We start from the raw sequence: 23,247 nt of genomic DNA on the forward strand, positions 1-23,247 counted from the left end.
AAAAGCAAATGTAAGTAAAGTTCGATATTTTGGATATATTTAAACTAACACACAAAAAAGTGTCACATGATATGAAAAGTTATAATTTCGAAATCTGCCCACATTACAGTCGAAGTTCGACCGACTTTTGACATCCTCCCACGACTCGTTTGGTTTTACGAGTGTTCGTGTCGAATATCAAAAAAAGTTCGCTCGTATAACGTGTATTGTGTCATGTTAGTGGTAAAGTTATAAAATGGAAGCGTTTATTATTTTATTTTCACTTTATATCATTTGATACGTATAGTACTACAGTTAAAAGTCCCGTCGTTAAACATGAAACCAAATGTCAGCCATCTAGCTACGCTGTGTAAGCTCGCTAAGTAGCATGCTTAAATATGTGCTTAGCGTATATAATGCAATGCATTAATATATAGGTATAAAAGGTGATGCTAGCACACAAATATAAAAATTGAAGTGTCTGTCTTTGATTTAAAATTAAATGCCTCTTTTAAAGTTTTTATGCCCATTAGCGAGTTAACAGCCATTTCAATAGTTAAAATATTTATGTGTACAATTCAAATAGGCATTATTGCACGTTAAAATAGCAGATTTTGATACAAAACGAATTCCACGCTGGCGGAGCCGCGGATTTTACCAGTTAATAATAAAATGCGTTGCGACGTAAAATCCCTTTTATCGTGGAAAGCATGCACATATGCATCTTTTATAGCTTGTAACCATACTATAACATCACGCTATTATTTATTCATAGAACTACCAACAGAAGTTAGAATAATAAATACATATTTATTTATAACACTTAAGCTGTTTGCAATTTTAGTTACGGCATGCGTTATTATTTTTACCACATTAAAATGTTTGATAAATTCTGAATATTATGAAGACTATAAAATTATATTAATTACAATATATGTAAATAAATAGTTTTCGCCCTCTAGTTAATGGTCGGTAAATAATGTCCTCCAGACCGATTTCGGCCACGGCGGCCAATCTCAAGTGAGATTAGCCAACTACGCAGGAGATATTATAGTGCACAAGTGTGTGCGCAAACACAGGTGCACTCTCTATTCCCTAACTCTCATAATCCGATGCGACGGTTATCCGACACGACCGGAAAGAGTTCAGGCGCAGGACCAACGGCTTTACGTGCTTTCTGAGGCACGGGATTGTACACATTTCCAACTTCCAGGCTCCGGGCTGCTACTGAGAATTTTCTAACAGAAAAACCCAATAACTTTTTTATTGGCCCGACCTTGGAATTGAACCCAAGACCTCCGGGTCTGCGGCCTTATATCAAGCCACTAGACCAACGAGGCAGTAATGGTAATGGTCGGTGTTAGGGTATTAGGGGGGCGGTGTTAGGTAAAAAAAAAGTAATGTATTATTCCAAATTTCATCAAAATCGGTTTAATGGTTTAGTCGTGAAAGCGTAACAGACATACTGACAGAGTTACTTGTACGTTTATAATATTAGAATAGCTAATAAATTTTAAAAACACCTCATGATAAGTGCACAGACACGAGTGCACAGCTCGTCTGGGTAGGTACCACCCACTCATCAGATATTCTACCGCAAAACAGCAGTACTTGGTATTGTTGTGTTAAAGGGTGATTTAGCCAGTGTAATTACAGTAACAAGGTACGTAATATCTCAGTTCCCAAGGTTTGTGGCGCATTGGCTACTTAAGCGATGGTTAAGTAGCCATTTCTTACAATTCCAATGTCTATGGGCGTTGGTGACCACTTATCATCAGATGGCTCATATGCTCGTCCGCCTACCTATTCAATAAAAAAAACAACAGAAAGCTCAGACGTATGACTATCTTTACGGGCTTAATATAAAAAAAAAAAATTTATCAATTACATTTAATATAAAAAATAAATTTAAAATATGATTGTTTTTCTGAACCACTTAAAGTGGTGCTGGTTAATGCTCTAAAAAACATTACAAGCAATATAAATAATGAAGGCGAAGAACGAAAATTGCAATATTACCTCATTGATAACGAAAGCAGGTTAGTTTCATATTAAACACATGGTTAGTTTCGTAAATAAACTGGCGAGTGCCGAATGTGGCACACGCTTTTAACGGATTATCGCGATCGAAAACAAATAATGAATTAACGGGAATCGTTTTAACGAGGTAAGTTTACGTTTCGTATTAATTTAATTCGATACAATGTTCGGGAAATTGAAACGTGGATAACTGTAACGTATTATCAGATTTTCCAGCTCTCTCGAAGGACAATGTGACATTACAGCAGAGGAGTGAAATTAAGTGCTAAATGTTATTACTAAAGTAACGATTTTTTTGATTGTGACGATATACAAATGAAAAGATCAACTCCAGACCGTATCAAATTAAAAAAATAAAAATGTTTATATATAAAACAAAATTATAATTTTGCCGAATATCTATAACCTTATCTTGATGATTCTCGTGATGAATGGTATTTATATAATGGTAAGCGAAATACTATTGATATTTTCTGTTCAATTGAACAAAATGTAAACTGAAATAGTATTTAAAGTGATCAAACAATAATAAATAGGCACCATATAAATGGATCAGCTTAGTCATTGGAGCTCAATGCGAAGATTATATGAGCTTAGTGCTCGACACGGTACTTATCATTAACTTGATCTAATCCCGAAGCTGACTAAGTCTATACGTTCTGTTTATCTCTATCGATATGATTTTTACCATCTGGAAGTATTTTTTTTATATTTGCTGGGACGGCAAATGACTACTCCACCTGATGGTAAGCGGTAGTAGAGTCCAAACGCGACGACGGCCGGTACATTCGGGAAGAATGTTCTGCACTAGCCGCCTTCGCCTTGCCGGCCCGCAAGATGCCTATTCACGCCTCGTTTGAAGGAACCCGGGTTGTAAGAGGAGGGGAACTCGTGAGCTGGTAAGGAATTCCATTTTTTGGAAGTGCGACAAAGAAAGGAGTTGCCAAATTTCTTTGGGCGCGATGGAATTGATGTCACAGTTAGGCGGTGACATCGAGAGCCAGCACGCGTAGACTTTTGAAGGAAGGGGCAAGCAGGAATTAGAGAGAATAATTCCTCAGAGCACACCGTGATACAGTCGATAGAAGCGCTCAGCGTTGCTATCTCTTGACGGAATTGTAAAGGCGTCGAGTCGAAGGTGTTTGTGACCTTTACGTCGCCAATAACGCGGATCGCACGTCGCTGCAACCGATTCAAGACCTCCAGTAGGTACTTAGCGGAGCCATCCCAAAGGTGCGGCAATATTCCACGCAAGACCATACCTGTGTTTTGTACAACAAGCACAGTTGTTGTGGCGTAAAAAAACGCCGCACCTTGTTCAGAGCTCCGAGTTATAAAAACAGCTTCACGCTGTTTTTATAACAGCCTCGATGTTATCCCTTGGACTAAGGTCGCAGCGAACGTCAATCCCCAGCATGGCGATTTTGCTTTGTACCACCAGCGGAGTACCACAGAGGGAGGGAAGAGGAGAAAATGGTGACTTTTTCCCTGTGAGAGCGCATACCTGTGTTTTCTTGACATTAAACACAACAAGATTATCAAAGCCTTATTTGGCGATGAGTTCTAATGAGTATTTTGATTGTTACATAATTATGCTGATATTTTCTTTCACATTATTATGTCTTCTACCTTAATTTTTCTTTTTTGTTTAATTAATCATATTATATACACTTAATGTATTTCATTGCCTAGTTCCGTTTTTCTATTTTTGTGTTATATATTATTATTTTAATGTTTAAAGTTAAATATTATAATGGTTTTTTTTTTACTTTAATATATATTGTTGCTATTATATTAATTATAATTGTTGTATATACCTGTAAAGGCAAATCACATATTACATAAGATGAAATTTGTTTTACTTAAAATAAGTTATTCGATACACTTAAATAAGGCTCAAATATAGGAGATGCATTATGGGTAGTTAGCAGGCATCTTAGATACTTGTAATTAAATTCGTATTTTAAATGTAAACGCACGAGAAACATTACGGAAATACCCTACAAGGATAACACAATAGACTCATGTCAATTTATCGCGAACGAGATTAGAATTATATAACATAATCGATAATAAGTGCAGTAGCCAGTTGTTTACCACCGTGGACTAGTTATGTTGATATATATAAACGCTACGTTGACACGATGTTTGCAAACATGTGATTATAAGCATTAGCGCCTTGAGATATACATATTACACATCTCTAGCTGAAACCCCGACTTCACGCGCGTGGATTTCAATTTGTGATGTCACGTAATTTATACATGTTCTATTATTTTTATGACGAAAGATTAAAGTGATTTTATTTTATATTTCAACTTTAAAATTATTTGGTGGAAGGGCTTTTTGCAAGTCTGGATGGGAACGTAGCGTAATCGTTGTAAATTAGTAAAATTCGGCCCCAGGTGGCCCAAGTACTCGTCCGCCTGCCTACCTATGTTATTATAAAAAAAAACTTCAATTGTAAAACTTGCACACAAGCCTTTATAATGTCATCCTGGGTTTCAAGCTAACATCGTAAAAAATTCTACCAAAATCGGTTCAGTGGTTTAGCCGTGAACACGTAACAGACAGAGTTACTTTTGCATTTATATTAGCTTATATAATTTATGGTTAGTATAATAGGCATGATGACAGTATTAAAGAATTGAAAAATAAATGATCTTAGAGAAGAAACTATTTTAAAGGGATTCTTAAAAATGATCCCATTTTAATATACACATTGAGATTAATAAGATTTTTAATAAAATAAAAGTATAAAATTCTGCAATCGGCCATTTTATTTGAAACACAAATCAGAGCGAATGACGTCACGCCTCTGCGTCTATAACCGTTTCTCTTGAACAGTTGTTGTGTTTACGCGTTTCAAAATTAATTTTGCATCATTTAATTAGTTGAGTCGTTGGTTATTCGGGGTTTTTTTAAGAAAATAAAACAAACAACCAAGAACCGTCAATGATGGAACAAGGTTTTGTTAAGGAAAATTCCTCTAATTTGCCCAGGATTTGTTGATTTTAGGAGAGTTTCTTTCATCAAATAAAGACTTTTGCTCATCTGAATTTCGAAATTTGAAAACTTGTAAGTACATTTCATTTATCTTTAGTGTTATCATAGGTTTTTTTTCTGTTAGCTATATAGAATTACTCGCATATGAAGAGCCCATATATTTTTACCAGTAAAACTCTTAAGAAAATATTTCATTTAGCTCCACTAGTACTGAATTTGTGAATTTACCTATTTACGAATACTTCTTTAAAACTAAATATATAATAAATCTTTATGAAGCTCTGCCTCAATTTGCAATTTCTTCAAAATGTTCTGTAACCATACTTTCTTTTAATTGCTTTTCACATTCTTCAAGAAACACCATCTTTCGTTGCTTACTTACATATGGTCGTTCTGCTTCTGTAGATTGTTCTTCGATCTGGTTGGCATTCGAATGTATTTTTACACAGAGGGACCGCACACCACTTGTAAACTTTGGAATTCATTTTTAACCTTAAGAAATACGCAATACTTTTACTTTATTCGTTGAGTATAGACATAATACAACATTTACTCTCGTTTATTGAGGCGTGACGTCACGTGCAGGCGCCATGACACCTGCGGGTGTTTTCGAGTGAAATTCAAAATAGGTAAATCAAAATGCAATTATTTGTAGTAGACGTGTACGTACATTATAGAAGGTTATTTCAAAATCAGTCATCATGCCTATTATAGTGGATTGATTTTATCGTTAGTCTAGTCTCGTGATTTATAAGGCTTCAGACCCCGACGTCCCGGTTACTAACCCTGAGTATTGAGAGTTATTGGCTCTTTAGAATAAAATTCGGTAGTAACCTGAAATTTGTATGTCAGCTATGCACGTATAGCTTACAATTGCATGTTCGAATAAAATATAAACATCGGTCCTGAGACATGACTCTCAACGGTCGTGTATGTTTGTCGAGAGTGAACCTGTGCTTGCAAACGCATGTGCACTATAATATCTCTTAATCTGTTAATATTGACCGAAATTGAAATATAAATATTGAAATATGCTCAAGACAGTAATACATAATCACTACATATTATAAATCAGAGTCCCTCCGCCGCGTCTGTCTATCTGTCTGTCTGAATGGACGCAATAAAAACAACCGAAAGTATTTTCGTACGGTTCTCTCTAATGGACGGAGTTAATTGTCTGAAATATGACGATGATTGTCGAAAATTTTGTAAAAAATCATGCCTGCTAGGCTATTTACTAGCGTGCCACGGTAGCATGCGAAAGCAATCCCGTGGCGCTCCTCTTAAGACGGAAAGGGTACCGCTGGTTTTTTAGTGGTATTCCGATGTTCGGGGCGCACTCGGCGCCTTGGACACCAGCGAGTCCCACATACCTCCCCACTGTTCCCGTGGGGGAAACGCGTAATGCGTTTTTCCAGCGTTAAAAAAAGGCTATTTACTAGCGTGCGCCGCTTAAATTATTCTCATTCTTCCCGTGTGAAGCCGGCATGGGTAGCTTGTATTCAAAGCAGTTATTGTAATAGGATGGAAGGATATTGTAATATTGATTTTATCACGTAAGTCTATAATTATGCAACGAGCTCGAAACAGAAGTTTCAAATAACAAACAGGAAATACTCTAGTTGTCTTAATAATCTCATTTCAGTATGATTTTATTACAGCTGTTAAACATTTCAGTAGGAAAGCAACGCTCTCTAAATATTTCTCTGTCTTTATTATAACGTGGCGTATTTATATTATTCTCTGTTTGTCCAAATTGTTATTCACTTTTTGATATATGCCTTAAAACGTAACTGATTCCAGATTTCGTAAAAGGTAACTTTAAATTTATACAAATACATATTTTGATAAAAGCCAATTGCTTTAAAATGTTTATTTTTTTATAACACAGAAAAATTATATACTACTCCATACTTATTATTATTACTAGTGACAATCTAACACCTCATCATCTCATCGTTAGATCTAATCATCAGAGGCCAGGGTCGGCGCTGCTGATCAGGTCGTGCTAATTGTAAAAGTATAATGTAGCAAATAATTATACTTTAGCAAACATGTGTAGGTAGGTAATCTGTGTGTTGAAAATTTAAGTCCGCTTAAAATTGTCCTGGTAACTCAGGCGTTCTTAAGTCCTTAAATAAAAATAAGTTCCGGTCTACTTGGCTACATTATCTTCATTTATGTGCGTCATAAAAAATATTAATTGTAAGCAAAAACTGTTAACTGTTCTTTAGCAAAAAATATTCGTATAGTAGGTACTCTCGTCGCAAAAACGTTTACCGTTTGTTTTATTTAATTAGCACTCCGATATCCAATCAAGAACCTGATTTGTTAATAGTAAGACTCATATTAAACAAGCTGAGATGTATTTTGATTTCAATAACAGTAACAGCTTGTGAATGTCACACTGCTGGGCTGAGGCCTTCTTTCCCTTTTTGAGGAGAAGGTATGGAGCTTATTCCACCACGCTGCTCTAATGCGGGTTGGTGGAATACATATGTAGCAGAATTTCAGATTTCAATAAGGCTATTCTAAATTTTTAAAAATTGTAAAGGAACGCTTGTGTGGTAAATGTTATTATACAATTAATGAATTTATGGAGGACAGCACACCTTGGAAATGAGACGATCGCCGCATGGTTATTTCTCTTTCTTTTTTTCTTTTTGTAAATGAAACATGATACATATAAAAAAACCCGCCGAGTTTCTTTCGCCGGTTCTTCTCAAGGCTGGGTGTTTCTCTTCCGAAACGGTGGTAATTTCTGGTGTAACAATCAATAAGCGAGTGTAATTATGTAAGTGCTTCAATGTTGAATAAATCATTTTGATTTTGATTTGATTTTGATTTAGTAAGAATAAACTCGAAACGTACAGCGGAAAACATTCGTGAAATGTCAGATAATGATATGCGACATTGACTTTAATAATTATAACATTTCAAGAATACACGCATCAAAATATTATATCACTATAAGTCGGTTGTGAATATTTCATTGGAGTAATGAAGTGAGTTCTTATTTAACAGCACTGTTGTATGTACTTTCGTAACGTTTGCCTCCTTAACTGAATACGAGATGACGTATCAACTGAAATTTACCACTTAAATTACTTGCAACCCGACCGACCGTAGTCGCTTTTTTACGTTTACATAAAAAGTCATCATAATCGTCAGTCATCGTCGTTATCTATAATAATATTATAAATGCAAAAGTTGATCTGTCTATCGGTTGAGCCGCCACGGTTAAGCCACAGAACTGATTTTGATGAAACTCGGTATGAATCAAATCACCGCAAGGAAGGACATTAATTACTTTTTTATACCTAACACCTGACTTCGAAACCTAGACTTCGAATCTTTGGCGGATGACCATTAAAGTCGGTATATACATATATGTAAATACTTTTTTCAAATAGAAGTTTTTTACTACACATTATTGCTATCTTTATTTTTATTTCAAATCCTCATTGAACTGCAGGAAGAGACTCCGTCTTATGAATCAGCGCACACCATAAAGCTAACGAAATGACGGCATCGAATTAAACATCACATATCAAGACGCTATTCATAGAAACTTTATTGTATTGTTTAAAATTTTAATTGAATGCTACGGTACTTTCATAATATTAACATATTTTTTACTTTACGTCGCAATTAAATTCAAGTACCTAAACTGAAGGAATATGTTTATATTTGTGTCTTCTCTTTTTTTTCATCAGTGTATATTTGGCTGGTGGTAGAGCTTTGTGCAAGCTCGTCTGGGTAGGTACCACCCACTCATCAGATATTCTACCGCAAAACAGCATGTATTGTTGTGTTCCGGTTCGAAGGGTGAGTGAGCCAGTGTAATTACAGGCACAAGGGACATAACATCTTAGTTCTGAAGGTTGATGGCGCATTGGCGATGTAAGCGCATGCGTTAGGTTTTATGTGCTTTACGAGGCAAGACAGTGTAGATGGCAACCACAAATTGAGCACACGAAAACTCAATGGTGCTTGCCTGAGCATGAACCCACAATATACGGTTAGGATACACATGTTCTAAACAATTGGGCTTAAAGTAAAATAAAAACGTATGTTATATATGTATGTATGTTTACGTTATTACCATAATGTTTTCGTTATTACCATAATACATAATGTAACCATATTGGCAAGTATATTGCAAAGCAAAAAAATAAATGTTTAATGCTAATAGAATAACTTCGGTCTGTATAAGGGCACTTCAAGCAGTTATGGAATTCATCGCGTGGCGCCTTATAAGTTCACAACCATTTCTTGAACGACACTGAACATTGACCGTACCTCCCATATGGTCGCGTTCGCATGTTAACTAAAACTAATTCGTAAAATTTGTCATTGATAAACATAAAAACGTACTTAAATTTAACTTATATTTAACATAATTGATTTTTATTTCATAAATCAACATTTTCTCCGTTCTAAGGTTTGTTAAGCTGGTATTTCTGGTTTTTATTAGTGATTTCAATAATTCGCCATTCGTGGAAACTAAGATGTTGTCTCTTGTGCTAGCACATTAACTTATTCGCGGTTCATAACTTAAATACAGACATAACAAAAATTGCTGTTTGCCGATAGAATAACTAATGTGTGTGTGTTGATAGAAATAAAAATAGCTTCGAATATTTTGAGAAGTCATCAGTATTCCTTGAGATTAAAACTTACAACTAGAGAACTAGTAGTTTATGATGACTCATGCATTCGAAAGTTAGGTCTACTGTTGAAATATAAAGGAGTACAGGCTGCAGTACACACTCGTGTAAAACAATTTCTCTTGTTCAGCTGGCTTTGAATCTTTGAGATAAGTTATCGTAACGTAACGTAAAATATTCAACATCAATACTAGATTTTATTAATAGGCATGATGACTGATTTTGAAGTAACCTTCTATAATGTAGGTACACGTCTACTATTACTGAAAATAATTTTATTTCAGTAATAAACTAACTGTTTACGTAAATAATTGCATTTCCATTTACCTATTTTGAATTTCGCTCGAAAACACCCGCAGTTGTCATGGCGCCTGAACGTGACGTCACTCCATAGTAAACGTTGTTTTGTGTCTATACTCAACGAAGAAAATTAGAAACTATTGCGTATTTTCTAAGGTTAAAAATGAATTCCAACAAGTGGTGTGCGGTCCCTCTGTGTAAAAATACATCAATATCAACACCATCATCATCCCCATATGACGGTCGTGAGGATCTAAAATAAACAAAATTGGGATTAATATACGAATACAGAAGGTGGCAATGGACAAAGTTGGGTTAGGTGCTTCATTTAAATATATAGAGGCAGAGATTCATAAAGATTTATTATATGTTTATAATATATTTAGATTTATAGAAGTATTCGTAAATAGGTAAATTCACAAATTCAGTACTAGTGGAGCTAAATGAAATATTGTCTTAAAAATTCTTACTTGTAACAATATAAGGGTTCTTCATATGCGAGTAATACTATATAGCTAACAGAAAAAAACCTATGATAACACTAAAGATAAATAAAAATGTACTTACAAGGAAGTTTTCACATTTCGAAATCAGATGAACAAGTCTTTATTTGATGAAAGAAACTCTCCTAACATCAACAAATCAATCCTGGGCAAATTAGAGGAATTTGCCTTAACAAAACCTTGTTCCATCATTGACGGTTCTTGGTTGTTTGTTTTATTTTCTTAACAAAACCCCGAATAACCAACGACTCAACTAATTAAATGATGCAAAATTAATTTTGAAACGCGTAAACACAACAACTGTTCAAGAGAAACGGTTATAGATACAGAGGCGTGACGTCATTCGCTCTGATTGGTGTTTCAAATAAAATGGCCGATTGCAGAATTTTATACTTTTGTTTAATTAAAAATCTTATTAATCTCAATGTGTATATTAAAATGGGATTATTTTTTAGAATCCTTTTAAAATAGTTACTTCTGTAAAATCATTTATTTTTTAATTCTTTAATACTGTCATCATGCCTATTATCATTTTAACAATTACAACTTTATAGACAATACATAAGCCACATAACTAATCTCATTATTCATTCAATACATTCGATAGTCATTCAAATCGATATATTCAAGGTACGCTTTAAGTAATTGATCGAATAACGCTTGGCTTTTTATAATTGGTCTATTATGTTATTTAATGAAAATAATTGATCGAAATCGTTACTTTGCGAAATGCATGCAAGGACATCATTTAAAAAAAAAAAAACTTTTCACGATACATATTCGTAGAACACATGAGGCTCTTTACATTATAGTCATAATTTATAAATATTGATCATCTCAACCGTGCTTGTCGTCTTATGCTTTTGCTTCCGTCAATATTTTCTAATGTTAGTTCAATTAGTATTAAGGATTAAAATGATGTTTTAATTGAATTTAATTGGTCAATCACAATTTACATCCTAGCACGTCTAAACTTCATCGTTATAGATAAATTATATCAATCATAAGCTTCACAAATCACGGCTCAAGTCATAGGTTCGTTTTTGAGTGTGAATATAAAATAATTTGTTTATTTATCTTTTTCCAGTCCACATGTATCAACAGAAACAACTATTCCGTCTACATCGGGCCTTCAAACAGAACAAGACAAGGGCAGTATGAGAAACAATGACGACGAAACAAATGACAGCAAAGAAAAAGAAAATGAGGGCTCGATATCAGATTGGGTATCGGGTGGGCCGATTGGATCCAAGGTCGCCGTACTCGTATTTAGATCCTGCGTCCTCGCATCACGTACGCCCTCCATGGAATCAACGACGAAAACAGTCGGAAACAATACAGGGACCACGATATTGTTAAACAAAGCAAAGAACATGGCGAAAAGATTAGTAGCAGAACCGCATTCATTCAGTGTTAGGCCAAAAAATATTATGCACGATGTGATGGAAACGTTCGGAAATAGCAATAAATTTACCGGGCAAGCTTACGTTGTTAGGCACGTTAGTGAAGCTGAGATGCCTGAAACGATGTCCATTGAGGAACAAGGACGCGAACCAACTGAGCACAAGAGAGATATCGAAGACGTTCTTAATGATTTGAGCAAGATAACGCTGAAGAAGAATCTCAATATCGAAAACACAACTGCCAATATCAAACCACCAGAGGAACCACCACCAACGAAAGGTAATTCTAGGGTTTCAAGTCGTTACGATTTATCATGAATGATCGTTATTTTATTCAATACATAAGTAAAATTGATAAGAGTAGAGAAAAAATAAAGGTATTGTCCGAATTTTAGATGTAAAAGAAGAAAAAAAAGGGAAGAAGAGTAAAGGCAAGAGCAAACGGAAGAACACTCACGTGCAGAGGACATTATCGCCGACATTAGAAAGCGACGACTCCGAACATATGCTGGTTAAAGACGTAGACAGCGTCAAGGTTTCAAATTTTTATTCAATTGCTGTTTCTTAAAAAAATGCATTTACTTTAAAAATAATATATATGTTTGACCTAATGGTTAATATTTTTCACGTAAAGGTATTAGAAAGTTGCCACATGCCGGCGCGCGTTTTAAAAATCACTTACAAACTAGTCAACACTGAAACCAAGTTACTGCACCGACTACTCCAAGCACACGGACTTCAGGAAGCCTCGCAGGATGCAAAGGATTTCAACCTTATGTGGGCTGGTTTGCATCCCAAGCCTGACGTGTTGCGATCTCTCACACCTTATCAACGGGTCAATCATTTCCCTCGGTAAGTTTTGGTGTAAGCCCAAAAATCTGATAAAATTGCTCCATCACCAATGCAATTTGGTGGAAGTAGGAGTATAGTAACAGTTAGTAGTTGCGCAAAGGCCTCATGAAGAGAATGGAGTTTATTCCACCACGCTGATTCAGACGCTGAGTCCACACGCTGAGTTGGTGAATTTTAGTTCAGTATTATTTTCAAAATATGTTTAAAGATTTTGTAAACAGTTCAGGCTTCAGTTTCATGAGTATTATAAATTCCGTCAAATATTATTGAGGCTAATTTCATTCGGGATAGGACGAACCTGGTGCAAGCCTTATTAGATGCGCATGGTTTGATTCAAGTTCATTCAGACTCTTCTAAGTGGGTGTTGCTATGGTCCCATCAGCTCATTCCATTGGACGTATTGAAGGCCCTCTCACCACTACAAAAGGTCAACCACTATCCGAGGTAAAAATACCTTTGGCTTCAAAATTTATTACGAATTTATTTTTATATACGTATTTAGTGCAATAAGTTATTATTATTTAAGTACGGCTTATTTAAGTCATCTTATTTTCTGTGGCAACGTATTTCGTAATATGCATAGGTATCTCTTGTCTGGATTATTGTCTTCTGGCTTAATTGTAATAATTAATTATAATTATGGAGTGAAGAGGTAAGAAGTATCTCATGGGTCTTCACCAAATAAAAGGTATTATGTATAAAATAAAGGTTCATATATAAATTCGTAGATTTCCAGAATGGCGTTTCTGTTGCCAGAAGTATCTGAAATTAACATTTGTGCCGATGTAGTCATATGTGCTAGAGATAAACCACAAAATATTAGTAAGGTTTTTTTTTAAAAAGATTAGTTGATGAAAGTACCGTAAAGTTGTAAAAAGGAATGGGCATTTTTATAAGGGCGTTTAAAATATTTAGACAAGTATAACTTAAAAATGTATGAAATAAAAATTGAGTAAAAAAAATTTTTTTTAATATTATTTAATGATAATTGTTTTAAATAAATATCCCCAATAATCGTCGTTTATTATCGCGTTCCTTCAAATTACTCACATTGCTACATTTATGGGACACTTTCTATACACAAACATACGTCTCCTTATCAGAGAGGTAACTCCATAATTATATTAAAATAAAAAAGTCATGCTGGTCAAAAATGCATGACGTCATAATTATTTGCATAAAGAAAACTTTTGCTGCTTAATACTTTTAATAACTTATACTGACCCATTTGAAAAAACATATATTTATCAGAGCTCTGGGGGGCTAGACGAAGTGCATTAGATAATTGTCGATCAAAGTTCGCTTTCACGTTATAAATCGAATATGACATATGAAAGTATTAAAACACGTGGGATCAGTGATGTAAACTTTATTCACTAGGTGGCGTTAGTAGTAGTTCAAACCAAAGATATTTTGATACATTTTACATAGTAACAGAAAGAAAGCGACAAAATGTATGGGCATTTTGTCCTTTTTTACAAACGAATTCGACAATCGTTACTTACTACTTACTATGTTACTTCGACTGCTTTAAGTATCGCTAACGGCGATATCTCTTTCTGTCATATTTGATTTGACGTTCGTAAAAGAAAATAGTAACGCTTATCTTAAAAACAGTTTTCAATCTTCACAATAATAAATCAGGTTAATATCATTTCAGTACTTATTTTTCAGACAAACATCTTTCGCAGGTCTTATGAATTAACTCGCAAAGACAAACTCTTCAAGAATATAGAGAAGATGCAATACTTCCGCGGCCTGAAGCATTTCGACTTCATACCGACCACCTTCCTCATGCCTGTCGAGTATAAGGAGCTGTGCACGACGCATTACAGGACGAAGGGACCTTGGATCGTGAAACCGGCAGCTTCTAGCCGCGGTCGGGGTATATATATAGTGAATACGGTAAGCTTATTTGTCAGAAGACAGCAAATGATGAAAAGGTGATCGGTTTTTACGTGTAAACACCTGAACTTTCGGTACACGGTAGGGGTTAACTGAGAGTTCGGACGTCAGATGACGTCAGCGTAAGATTTGTTATTGTCATTGCGTTAATGTATGTGTGACATCGGTATAGCTCACACGCACACCATTTATTATTTTCGTCATCATCGAGATATATGTATGTATAAGTTATATTGCATGTGGTGATGATGTGTTCATGAGTGTGGGTAAATAAGGGTGAACTCTCTATTCCTCTTAGTCATATAGCAAGGCAATCCAACACTAGCCAAAACTACAGTGCTTTAAAAATCTCACTCGAAGAAAATATGATTACACACATACATTTTAATATTTCAAGATAATCACCCTGATAATATATAATTATTATATTTACTGGTGGTAGAGCTTTGTGCAAGCTCGTCTGGGTAGGTACCACCCACTCATCAGATATTCTACCGCAAAACAGCAGTACTTGGTATTGTTGTGTTCCGGTTTGAAGGGTGAGTGAGCCAGTGTAATTACAGGCACAAGGGACATAAAATCTTAGTTCCCAAGGTTGGTGGCGTATTGGCGATGTAAGCGATGGTTAACATTTCTTACAATGCCAATGTCTAAGGGCGTTTGGTGACCACTTACCATCAGGCCCATATGCTCGTCCGCCTTCCTATTCTATAAAAAAAAATTGCTTGCAGCCTGAACAAATACCGAAAGGGGAGAACGTCGTCGTTGCGAAGTACATCGACAAACCCCTCCTCATTGGGGGGCACAAGTGTGACCTTCGTCTGTACGTGTGCGTTACATCTATAGATCCACTTCTGATCTATCTCTACGAGGAAGGACTCGTGAGGTTCGCCACGGTGAAGTACGATAAGACGAACAAGAACCTCTGGAACCCCTGCATGCACCTCTGCAACTACAGCATCAACAAATACCACACGGATTACATCAAGTGAGAACTGTAATTAAGTAACAATTTCTTTCAAGGTAACTTCTTCTTCTTCTTCGAGTGCCACTCCGACTAGCGAAGGTTGGCAGTCAGCTTTAAATACTCTTTCTTGTTCTTCGCGAGGCGAAAGAGTTCGACAGCACTCGCGATTCCCGTCCATTCACGGATGTTGCACAGCCAAGACTTTTTTCTGCGCCCAACAGCTCTCCTTCAGGCAACTTTTCCCATCATAATCAGTTGCAAAAGTTCATATCTTTCATGCCTAAGCACGTGTCCGAGATATGCAACTTTTCTCTTCTTGACAGTCTCCAAAATTGCCGTTTTTGGTTGACGCGTCGCAGAACTTCCACGTTCGAGACCTTTTGAGTCCAACTAATGGCCAATATACGTCTTCAAGGTAACAATAGCACCTATATAAAAAGTAAGAGTATAAATGTCCACTGCTGACTTTAAACCTTCTCTTAATTTGAGTTATGGAGCTCATTCCTCCATTCCTTTACTTATATAGATAATTACACCCAGACTCAGGACAAACAGACATGTTCATGCACACAAATGTCTATCCTGGGTGGGAATCGAACTCATAACCTTCAGCGTGAAAGGCATGTATCTACCAACCACGCCAACCGGCTCGTCACAATATTGATAGGTTCCGTCTTTCGACTAGTCATAATCATTGAAAATTTTTTGATTAAAGACAATTCATAAATATCGTCTACGTAGGTGTGACGATCCCAACGCTGGTAACATCGGTCATAAGTGGACTCTATCGGCTCTTCTCCGCCACCTCCGCAAGCAAGGTCGGAATACAGCAGCACTGATGGCTGCCATCGAAGACCTGGTGGTGAAATCCATTCTTTCCTCAGCTCAGACCATCACAGCCGCTGCGAGGGTTTTCGTACCGAGCCATTTCAACTGCTTCGGTGAGTACCAGCTGTTAACATTTAAGTTTTAATAAGTAAAATATGGGCAGTTACAGGTCTGAAGTAAATATTATGGGTCATTACTGTACTCACGCGAAGAACAGGTTGAATGTTAGAAAATAATATTTGTAGGCAGTAATAAAAGTAAAGACTTGAATGTAATAATAATAAAATACATAAGACATTTACTTGCAAGCCCGTCTATGTAGGTACCACCCACTCATCAGATAATCTACCGCCATATAGTATTGTTAAAAGCCGAGATGGCCCAGTGGTAAGAACGCGTGAATCTTAACCGATGATCGTGGGTTCAAACCCGGGCAAGCACCACTGAATTTTCATGTGCTTAATTTGTGATTATAATTCATCTCGTGCTTTACGGTGAAGGAAAACATCGTGAGGAAACCTGCATGTGTCTAATTTCACTGAAATTCTGCCACATGTGAATTCTACCAACCCGCATTGGAGCAGCGTGGTGGAATAAGCTCCAAACCTTCTCCTCAAAAAGAGGAGAGGAGGCCTTTAGCCCAGCAGTGGGACATTCACAGGCTGTTACGATAGTATTGTTGTGTTCCTGTGTGAAGAGTGGGTGAGCCAGTGTAACTACACGAGAGACATAACATCTTAGTTCGCAAGGTTGGTTGCGCATTGACGTTGTGAATAATGGTTAATGTTCATGGGTCAGTGGTGACTATTTATCATTAGGTGGCCCGTTTGGCAGTCCGGCTACCCTTTATATTATATATATAGAAAAAAAACTATACAAATACAGAGATAAATATTTGAGTAAACTTGATGATACAAATGTTCAGATAAATTAAGTTAATGTGGTAACATTGGTTACGGAAATAGTAAAAGTACAAATCATACGGCCATAATACGTAATAAAATGGCGGCTACTATTTTATGGTGTTTAAAAAAAGATTAAAAAACTGAAAAAATTTAAATTGAATTTTAAAATTTATTTTGTTATTTTATGAACTAAAGCTACCATTTTCCGATTGCTTTTTGCCCAATTTATATCAATAATATTATTTTTTATCGTGTAGAGTAAAATATTATAATACTGAAGTTCGAGTGTTCTTTTAAATAGTATAATTTCACCGTCTCTATCTCCACAGAATTGTTTGGATATGACATACTCATAGATGACATGCTGAAGCCTTGGTTACTGGAAATCAACTTATCGCCTAGGTAATTATAATAAGATGCATACACAAGTTATATTTAATATTATAATTAATAATTTCCCGATTATATTATCCACAGCTTGGCTTGCGAGAGTCCACTGGACGCCCGCGTCAAGTCGGCGCTACTAGCAGACACGTTGACGCTGGTCGGGCTGCCGGCTGTGCCCATGTCTAAAAACGAAGCGTCGCCACAGAGCAACTCGCTTAGGATGAGAATAGGAGCTGTGAGTTTTCTTTGATTCTATTCGTGGACGTGGTACATATATGTTATCAGTTATATTATGTATGTCGGACTGTTGAGTTACTGTTCATTATATAATTTCAATAATTGTTATAAAATTTCGTTCAATATCCCTCGTACCAACGTATAGGATACTCTTAAGAATGAAACTTCCATGAGATATCCAAAATTACTTCAATATTAATGTAAACGGAACTGTAAGCTAATTATGTGGAATATGAGTTATGCTTAATTAAATCGAATGTTCCAGTGTCGCAGAGTCCACTCGGCGGAGAACTCGTGCGTGCGCGGCAAGGCGGGCGGGCCGGCGCCGGGCGCGGCCGGGTCCGGCGGGCCGGGCGGGCCGGCCGGGCCGGCCGGGCCGGGCGGGCCGGGCGGGCCGGGCGGGCCGGGCGGCGCGCTGACGGGCGACGAGCTGCGCCTCGTGCGCGCCGTGCGGGCGCAGTACGCGCGGCGCGGCGGGTTCGTGCGGATCTTCCCGAGCCAGAACTCCTGGCAGAAGTACGCGCAGTATCTCGGTGAGTCTGTTGTGCTGTAAACGTCCAGACGACGTTTGGGATATTCAGGTAAAATAATAAATACGATTTTGAGGCGTTTGAGACATGTAATGAACAAGAACTATATGACATAACAAATGAATTTAAAAATTACAATTTTTTCTTAAATGTAATACAAACTCTTTACACGTTTATAATATAAAATGACATTTCTTTCTTATTTTTAAAGGGCTATACTTTGTACTTATTTATATATACGTATTTCAACTAAACAGACGGTAACATTATATATACGTGCGTTTCAATTTTGTGTATTTCATTTTTCATAAAAAAAGCAAGAAGTAAGTCAATGACTTAGTTTAAACATTGCAGATCATAAGATTTACATTTTTTTTATTATTATTTTCATCATACGAGTATATTCTCTTTTCATCTTAAAGTTGACTGAACACACACAATCGTTTGTACAAATATATAAATTATTGTATACTATACTATAGCATCGATTTTCTTTTACACTATATCGACGAACGGTGGACTAATACCGAGTCACCTGTACAGACCCGGTGACGGGCGTGCCCGTGTGCTCCACGTCGCTGAACAACAACGCGCCGTACGCGGTCGTGCAGCACAACTACAACCTGCTGGTGCACTCGCACGTGCTGCCGCACTTCCAGCACGCCACCGTCGCCACCAGCCTCACCGACACGCCGCAGAGGTGCGCCTCGCCGTCGCCGCGGCCCACTTCGCCTCCACAGTAACGAGCTTCCATTAAACTGCACCGCGTCCGCGCGCAGGCTGCAGCGCTACGAGGCGGCGTGCATCGCGGGCGCGGCGCCGCCCGTGCAGCTGGACGCCGCGCCCGCGCCGCCCGCCGCCGACGCGCGCCGCGCCAAGCTCCTCGTCAAGCAGCAGCTCGCCGACGGCCTGCGCCTCACGTACGTCCACAGGGAGTACCCGCTCGATCGTTCGTTCCACCCGCTCGACGGTCCCACTCGATGATGTCTCTGAATGTTTAAACACACAACCGATTTTACTGCCAGCGCAGGAGTAATAAAAGCGGCAATTATATATCGAACGTTTCCAACAGCACCGGCGAGGTCCGTCGCGCGTTCGGCCTGTACCTGACGCACGTGCTGAAGCGCATCTCGTCTCCGAGCAACGAGCTGGGCGTGCAGCACGCCGCGCTCGTGCTGCGCTTCCTGCGCCGCGCCTCCGCCTCGCTGCGCATGCCTTACAATGTAAAGGTGACGCGCATGCGCACACCCGACACGCACGCTTTCTTTGATATCTCTGCACACCGACACACCTCCTCCGACCACTAATATATTTGTCGATTGTGCGAAATTTGCAAAATATAAAAAATATATATTATTATTATTGACATTAATATTAAATAGCTAATTGAGTAGCTGTTTAAATAACGCCTCAGGGTCCTCCGGCGAAAATGTGCGACAAGGACCGATGCGCCGTTATCGCCAAGCAGCTCAACGATTTCCTGTACATGTACTACCGCGAGACCGACCTCTACACCGATAGTGAGGATCGCGACGGCTGCGTTTCCAATATACACTTCGCGCAATTTCTCTACTCAGCGAGGTGAGTCGCAAATGTACATCCAGCAATCACGCTCAAATATGAATCAAAATTACCATTTGTTATTTGTATTCCAGCGAAGCCGATTTGGAAGATGTGTTGTTACTGCTCTTGCGCATGGAAAACTATGTCGCGACATTCCTTGGTGACGGTCGCGGGAGCGCCTTCTGCATCGACCTGCCGCCGGAGAAACGTGCGCCGGCCCCTCCGCGACACACGCTACTGCGACACCTCGCCGCGCTCGCACACCTCAACTGCAGGCGCTACCGGTGCGGAGTACTTACTTGCATTTACACCCGTACTCCCACCCAAATACACGGAATTTTTAAACAATTGGTGTTTATACTTCAGACCAGAAACAGAGACATCGAGCCGGTCGGAGACCGAGGAGCCGGTGTCTACAGAGAGTGTCCCTCCACCGCCTTTCACCAGCTCGGACTTAGTACTCAAGGATTCTCTCAAGCAAGAAAAACCTCACAACCTGGCTCTGAAGTACGCCAGGTCATAGCGACGTAATGCTTACAAAGTTTTCTCTAACAAAATAGCCGGGGAATATCTAACGTACCAACCGCATCAGCGTTGACAATAAAAAAATTTAACGTTACGCAAGTTTAAAAAAAACGTTCTGCCATTGATCCGAAATTATTTTTTACACATAAATTGTTATTAAAAACATAGAAAAATCGTTACTGTATAATATGCTTCTATGCATTTATAAGATTGATTTTAAAATAAAAACGCTCGTGTCAATTCCCGAAGTGGTCAAATTAATATCAAAAATACACGCAAACTAATATTTTTTCTCTTACAATTAAAAAATCCTTGAATCATTCACTTATAGCACTAAATTAATTTATTCCTAGTTACCATTATGATAAGGATCACGTCTTCTACTTACTAAATGCTCTGTACAATTTAAATACCTATATGCAGTGATTTCTTATCGATTTATTAAGAGCTAAACACTGCCCTCTATATTAAAAAAAAAATATTTACCACTATTTGTCATTGACTTTAAATTCCACATACATTTAAAAGAAAAATTACATTAAACTTCTTGTCACAAAAAATGTGGTCTTTATCAAGACCACATTCCTCATTTCTAGGTAATAAAAAAAAAACATTTTAAACAATCGCTTTTAAACTTCTTAAATTAAAGTTTCACAAAAACCACACTAATATTATAATTAATATAAATGAGAAATCGAATTCAGTCGGGAGAATCTAAACGGTTCTAGTTTTACAAAAGTATCCGCGACGCCTTTGAGATATGGTACAAATAGTACGCAGATGTGATTGTTAGTAACTTAACGTTTTTAATACTAGCGATAACGATTAAAAAAACCAAAGAATACAGATTATATTTACAAAAAACACGTAGCTGGCACTGTAGGCTATTTGATGTAATTAATACTTAAGGTGCTATGTGGAACGAACATCAATATTAGTTATAAGGTGTTATACCGTCACAGATTATATTAAACATCATTAAAAAAATACATAAAACCTTATTTTCGAAATTAATTGAAATGTGTGTAATGTGTATTATAATATATTGCGAGTATTTCGGCTGATGCTTTTTTTTAAATATTGTCTTGTTCTGGTGACGGTACTATCAGGCGCCATTTTAAAATAACGTAGACTGAGCTAGCGGTAGTGATGTACTTAATTACTACGAGTATGATTCTCTGTAGTTATTGAACGTGGAGAATGAATTTATTTACTATTTAATTCCATCATTATTATCTCCATTCCTTCATTTTGAAAAACGAATTGAATGTATGTTTGCTTTCATAGTGTAAAAGGATTTCTATAAGGGATTTTTACATCATTTATTCAATCTGTATTATTTTAGCTTCTTGTTAGTGATTCGATAACCGATGCTAGTCGATGACCATAACATTGAAATTATAAAGATTTAGTATTATGAATGAAATTTTAATAATTTATTTAAATAAATATATATTTAGTTCAGATATTTTGTATTTAAAACAATTGTTTTCAAACAGCTTTTAATAATACCAAATTACACCAAAGTATTGTTGGCAGCTAAGCTGATTTATAAATGTAATATTATAATTTATTTAATTGATTTGGTATTTTAAAATTTTGTTTAATTAATATAAATTTATTAATGTAATCTTAATATTTTAACTGATAAATTTTGGCATATAATCCAAATTTAAAAGGTATTTGGTTCCGTGTAACATTACAGTTATTTTGTAAACTTATATATTGTTTGTGGCTTAATATATGGTAATGTCACAAAGATCAGAGCTTAATATCAGCATGAGTTAGTCCTAAGTAGTACCATAAGCAATACAAAAGCAGTGTTCAAATCAATGCTTAGGTGATGTTAGCGTGTTCTGTTGACAGGTGAAGCTTCGCTTGAGTACAGTGTGATAATTAATGTAAACTTCCAGACAGCAATTTTAATCTCTGTGAAATTATATTTTCAATACGCTGAAATAAATCATTAAATATTATTAAAATGTTTTATTTTATATAAAGATTCAGTTGGCTTTAGAATCGTGAATTAGGAGGGAGAATATATAAGGTACTTTTTGAAGATTTCCCCAGTTTAAAAAAGTGATCAACTTCGAGGAAATATAAAGCTATTGGGTTCGTCTGTCGATTCTGGACTTTTCTACTTATCTATGACTGAATACGAACAAATAATTTGCCGACATATTACCCAGCGACTTGTATAGGAACAGCTGATTATTATTATTTTAAGTAGTATCAAAATGTAATTGTGTAAAAATAATTACTTTTAATGATGTATTTTATGATTTAGATCCGCATCAAGAACCAACTCGTAGAGACCTAAAATTATAAACTATAAATATAATAATAATATCCTGGGACATTATTCACACACGGCCATCTGATCCCAAACTAAGCAGAGCTCGTACTATGGAAACCAGACCACTGATATACTACATATTCTATTTATCTTTTGTAAATACATACTTATATAGATAATCACACCCTGATTCAGACAAACATGTTCATGCACACAAATGTCTGTCCTGGGTGGGAATCGAACCCACAACCTTCAGCGTGAAAGGCAAGTATCTACCATCACCCCGTCAATATTGAATATAATTGATGGTGTTAGTGATTCTATTGAGATAGCAAATCTTTTTGTAGATCA

At 36.8% G+C, this 23,247-nt stretch overlaps 1 protein-coding gene across 2 annotated transcripts in view; it reads left to right on the top strand.

Annotated features, from left to right (window-relative positions):
• Positions 1-22,582, top strand: part of LOC126775886 (uncharacterized) — a 34,410-nt gene extending 11,828 nt beyond the window's left edge. For both annotated transcript variants that reach the window (XM_050498041.1, XM_050498042.1), the window contains exons 2-16: positions 11,586-12,181; positions 12,297-12,436; positions 12,536-12,753; positions 14,445-14,658; positions 15,390-15,646; positions 16,367-16,566; positions 17,688-17,760; positions 17,836-17,980; positions 18,248-18,515; positions 19,056-19,212; positions 19,292-19,432; positions 19,585-19,735; positions 19,927-20,093; positions 20,168-20,359; positions 20,442-22,582. In XM_050498041.1, coding sequence (XP_050353998.1) covers positions 11,586-12,181; positions 12,297-12,436; positions 12,536-12,753; positions 14,445-14,658; positions 15,390-15,646; positions 16,367-16,566; positions 17,688-17,760; positions 17,836-17,980; positions 18,248-18,515; positions 19,056-19,212; positions 19,292-19,432; positions 19,585-19,735; positions 19,927-20,093; positions 20,168-20,359; positions 20,442-20,598 — 3,076 coding nt within the window. In that variant the 3' untranslated portion in view covers positions 20,599-22,582. The remainder of the gene's footprint in view (positions 1-11,585; positions 12,182-12,296; positions 12,437-12,535; positions 12,754-14,444; positions 14,659-15,389; positions 15,647-16,366; positions 16,567-17,687; positions 17,761-17,835; positions 17,981-18,247; positions 18,516-19,055; positions 19,213-19,291; positions 19,433-19,584; positions 19,736-19,926; positions 20,094-20,167; positions 20,360-20,441) is intronic.
• Positions 22,583-23,247: the final 665 nt, after the last annotated feature.

This window comes from Nymphalis io, chromosome 19 (genome assembly GCF_905147045.1).
Source record: "Nymphalis io chromosome 19, ilAglIoxx1.1, whole genome shotgun sequence".
NCBI classification, from domain to species: domain Eukaryota; kingdom Metazoa; phylum Arthropoda; class Insecta; order Lepidoptera; family Nymphalidae; genus Nymphalis; species Nymphalis io.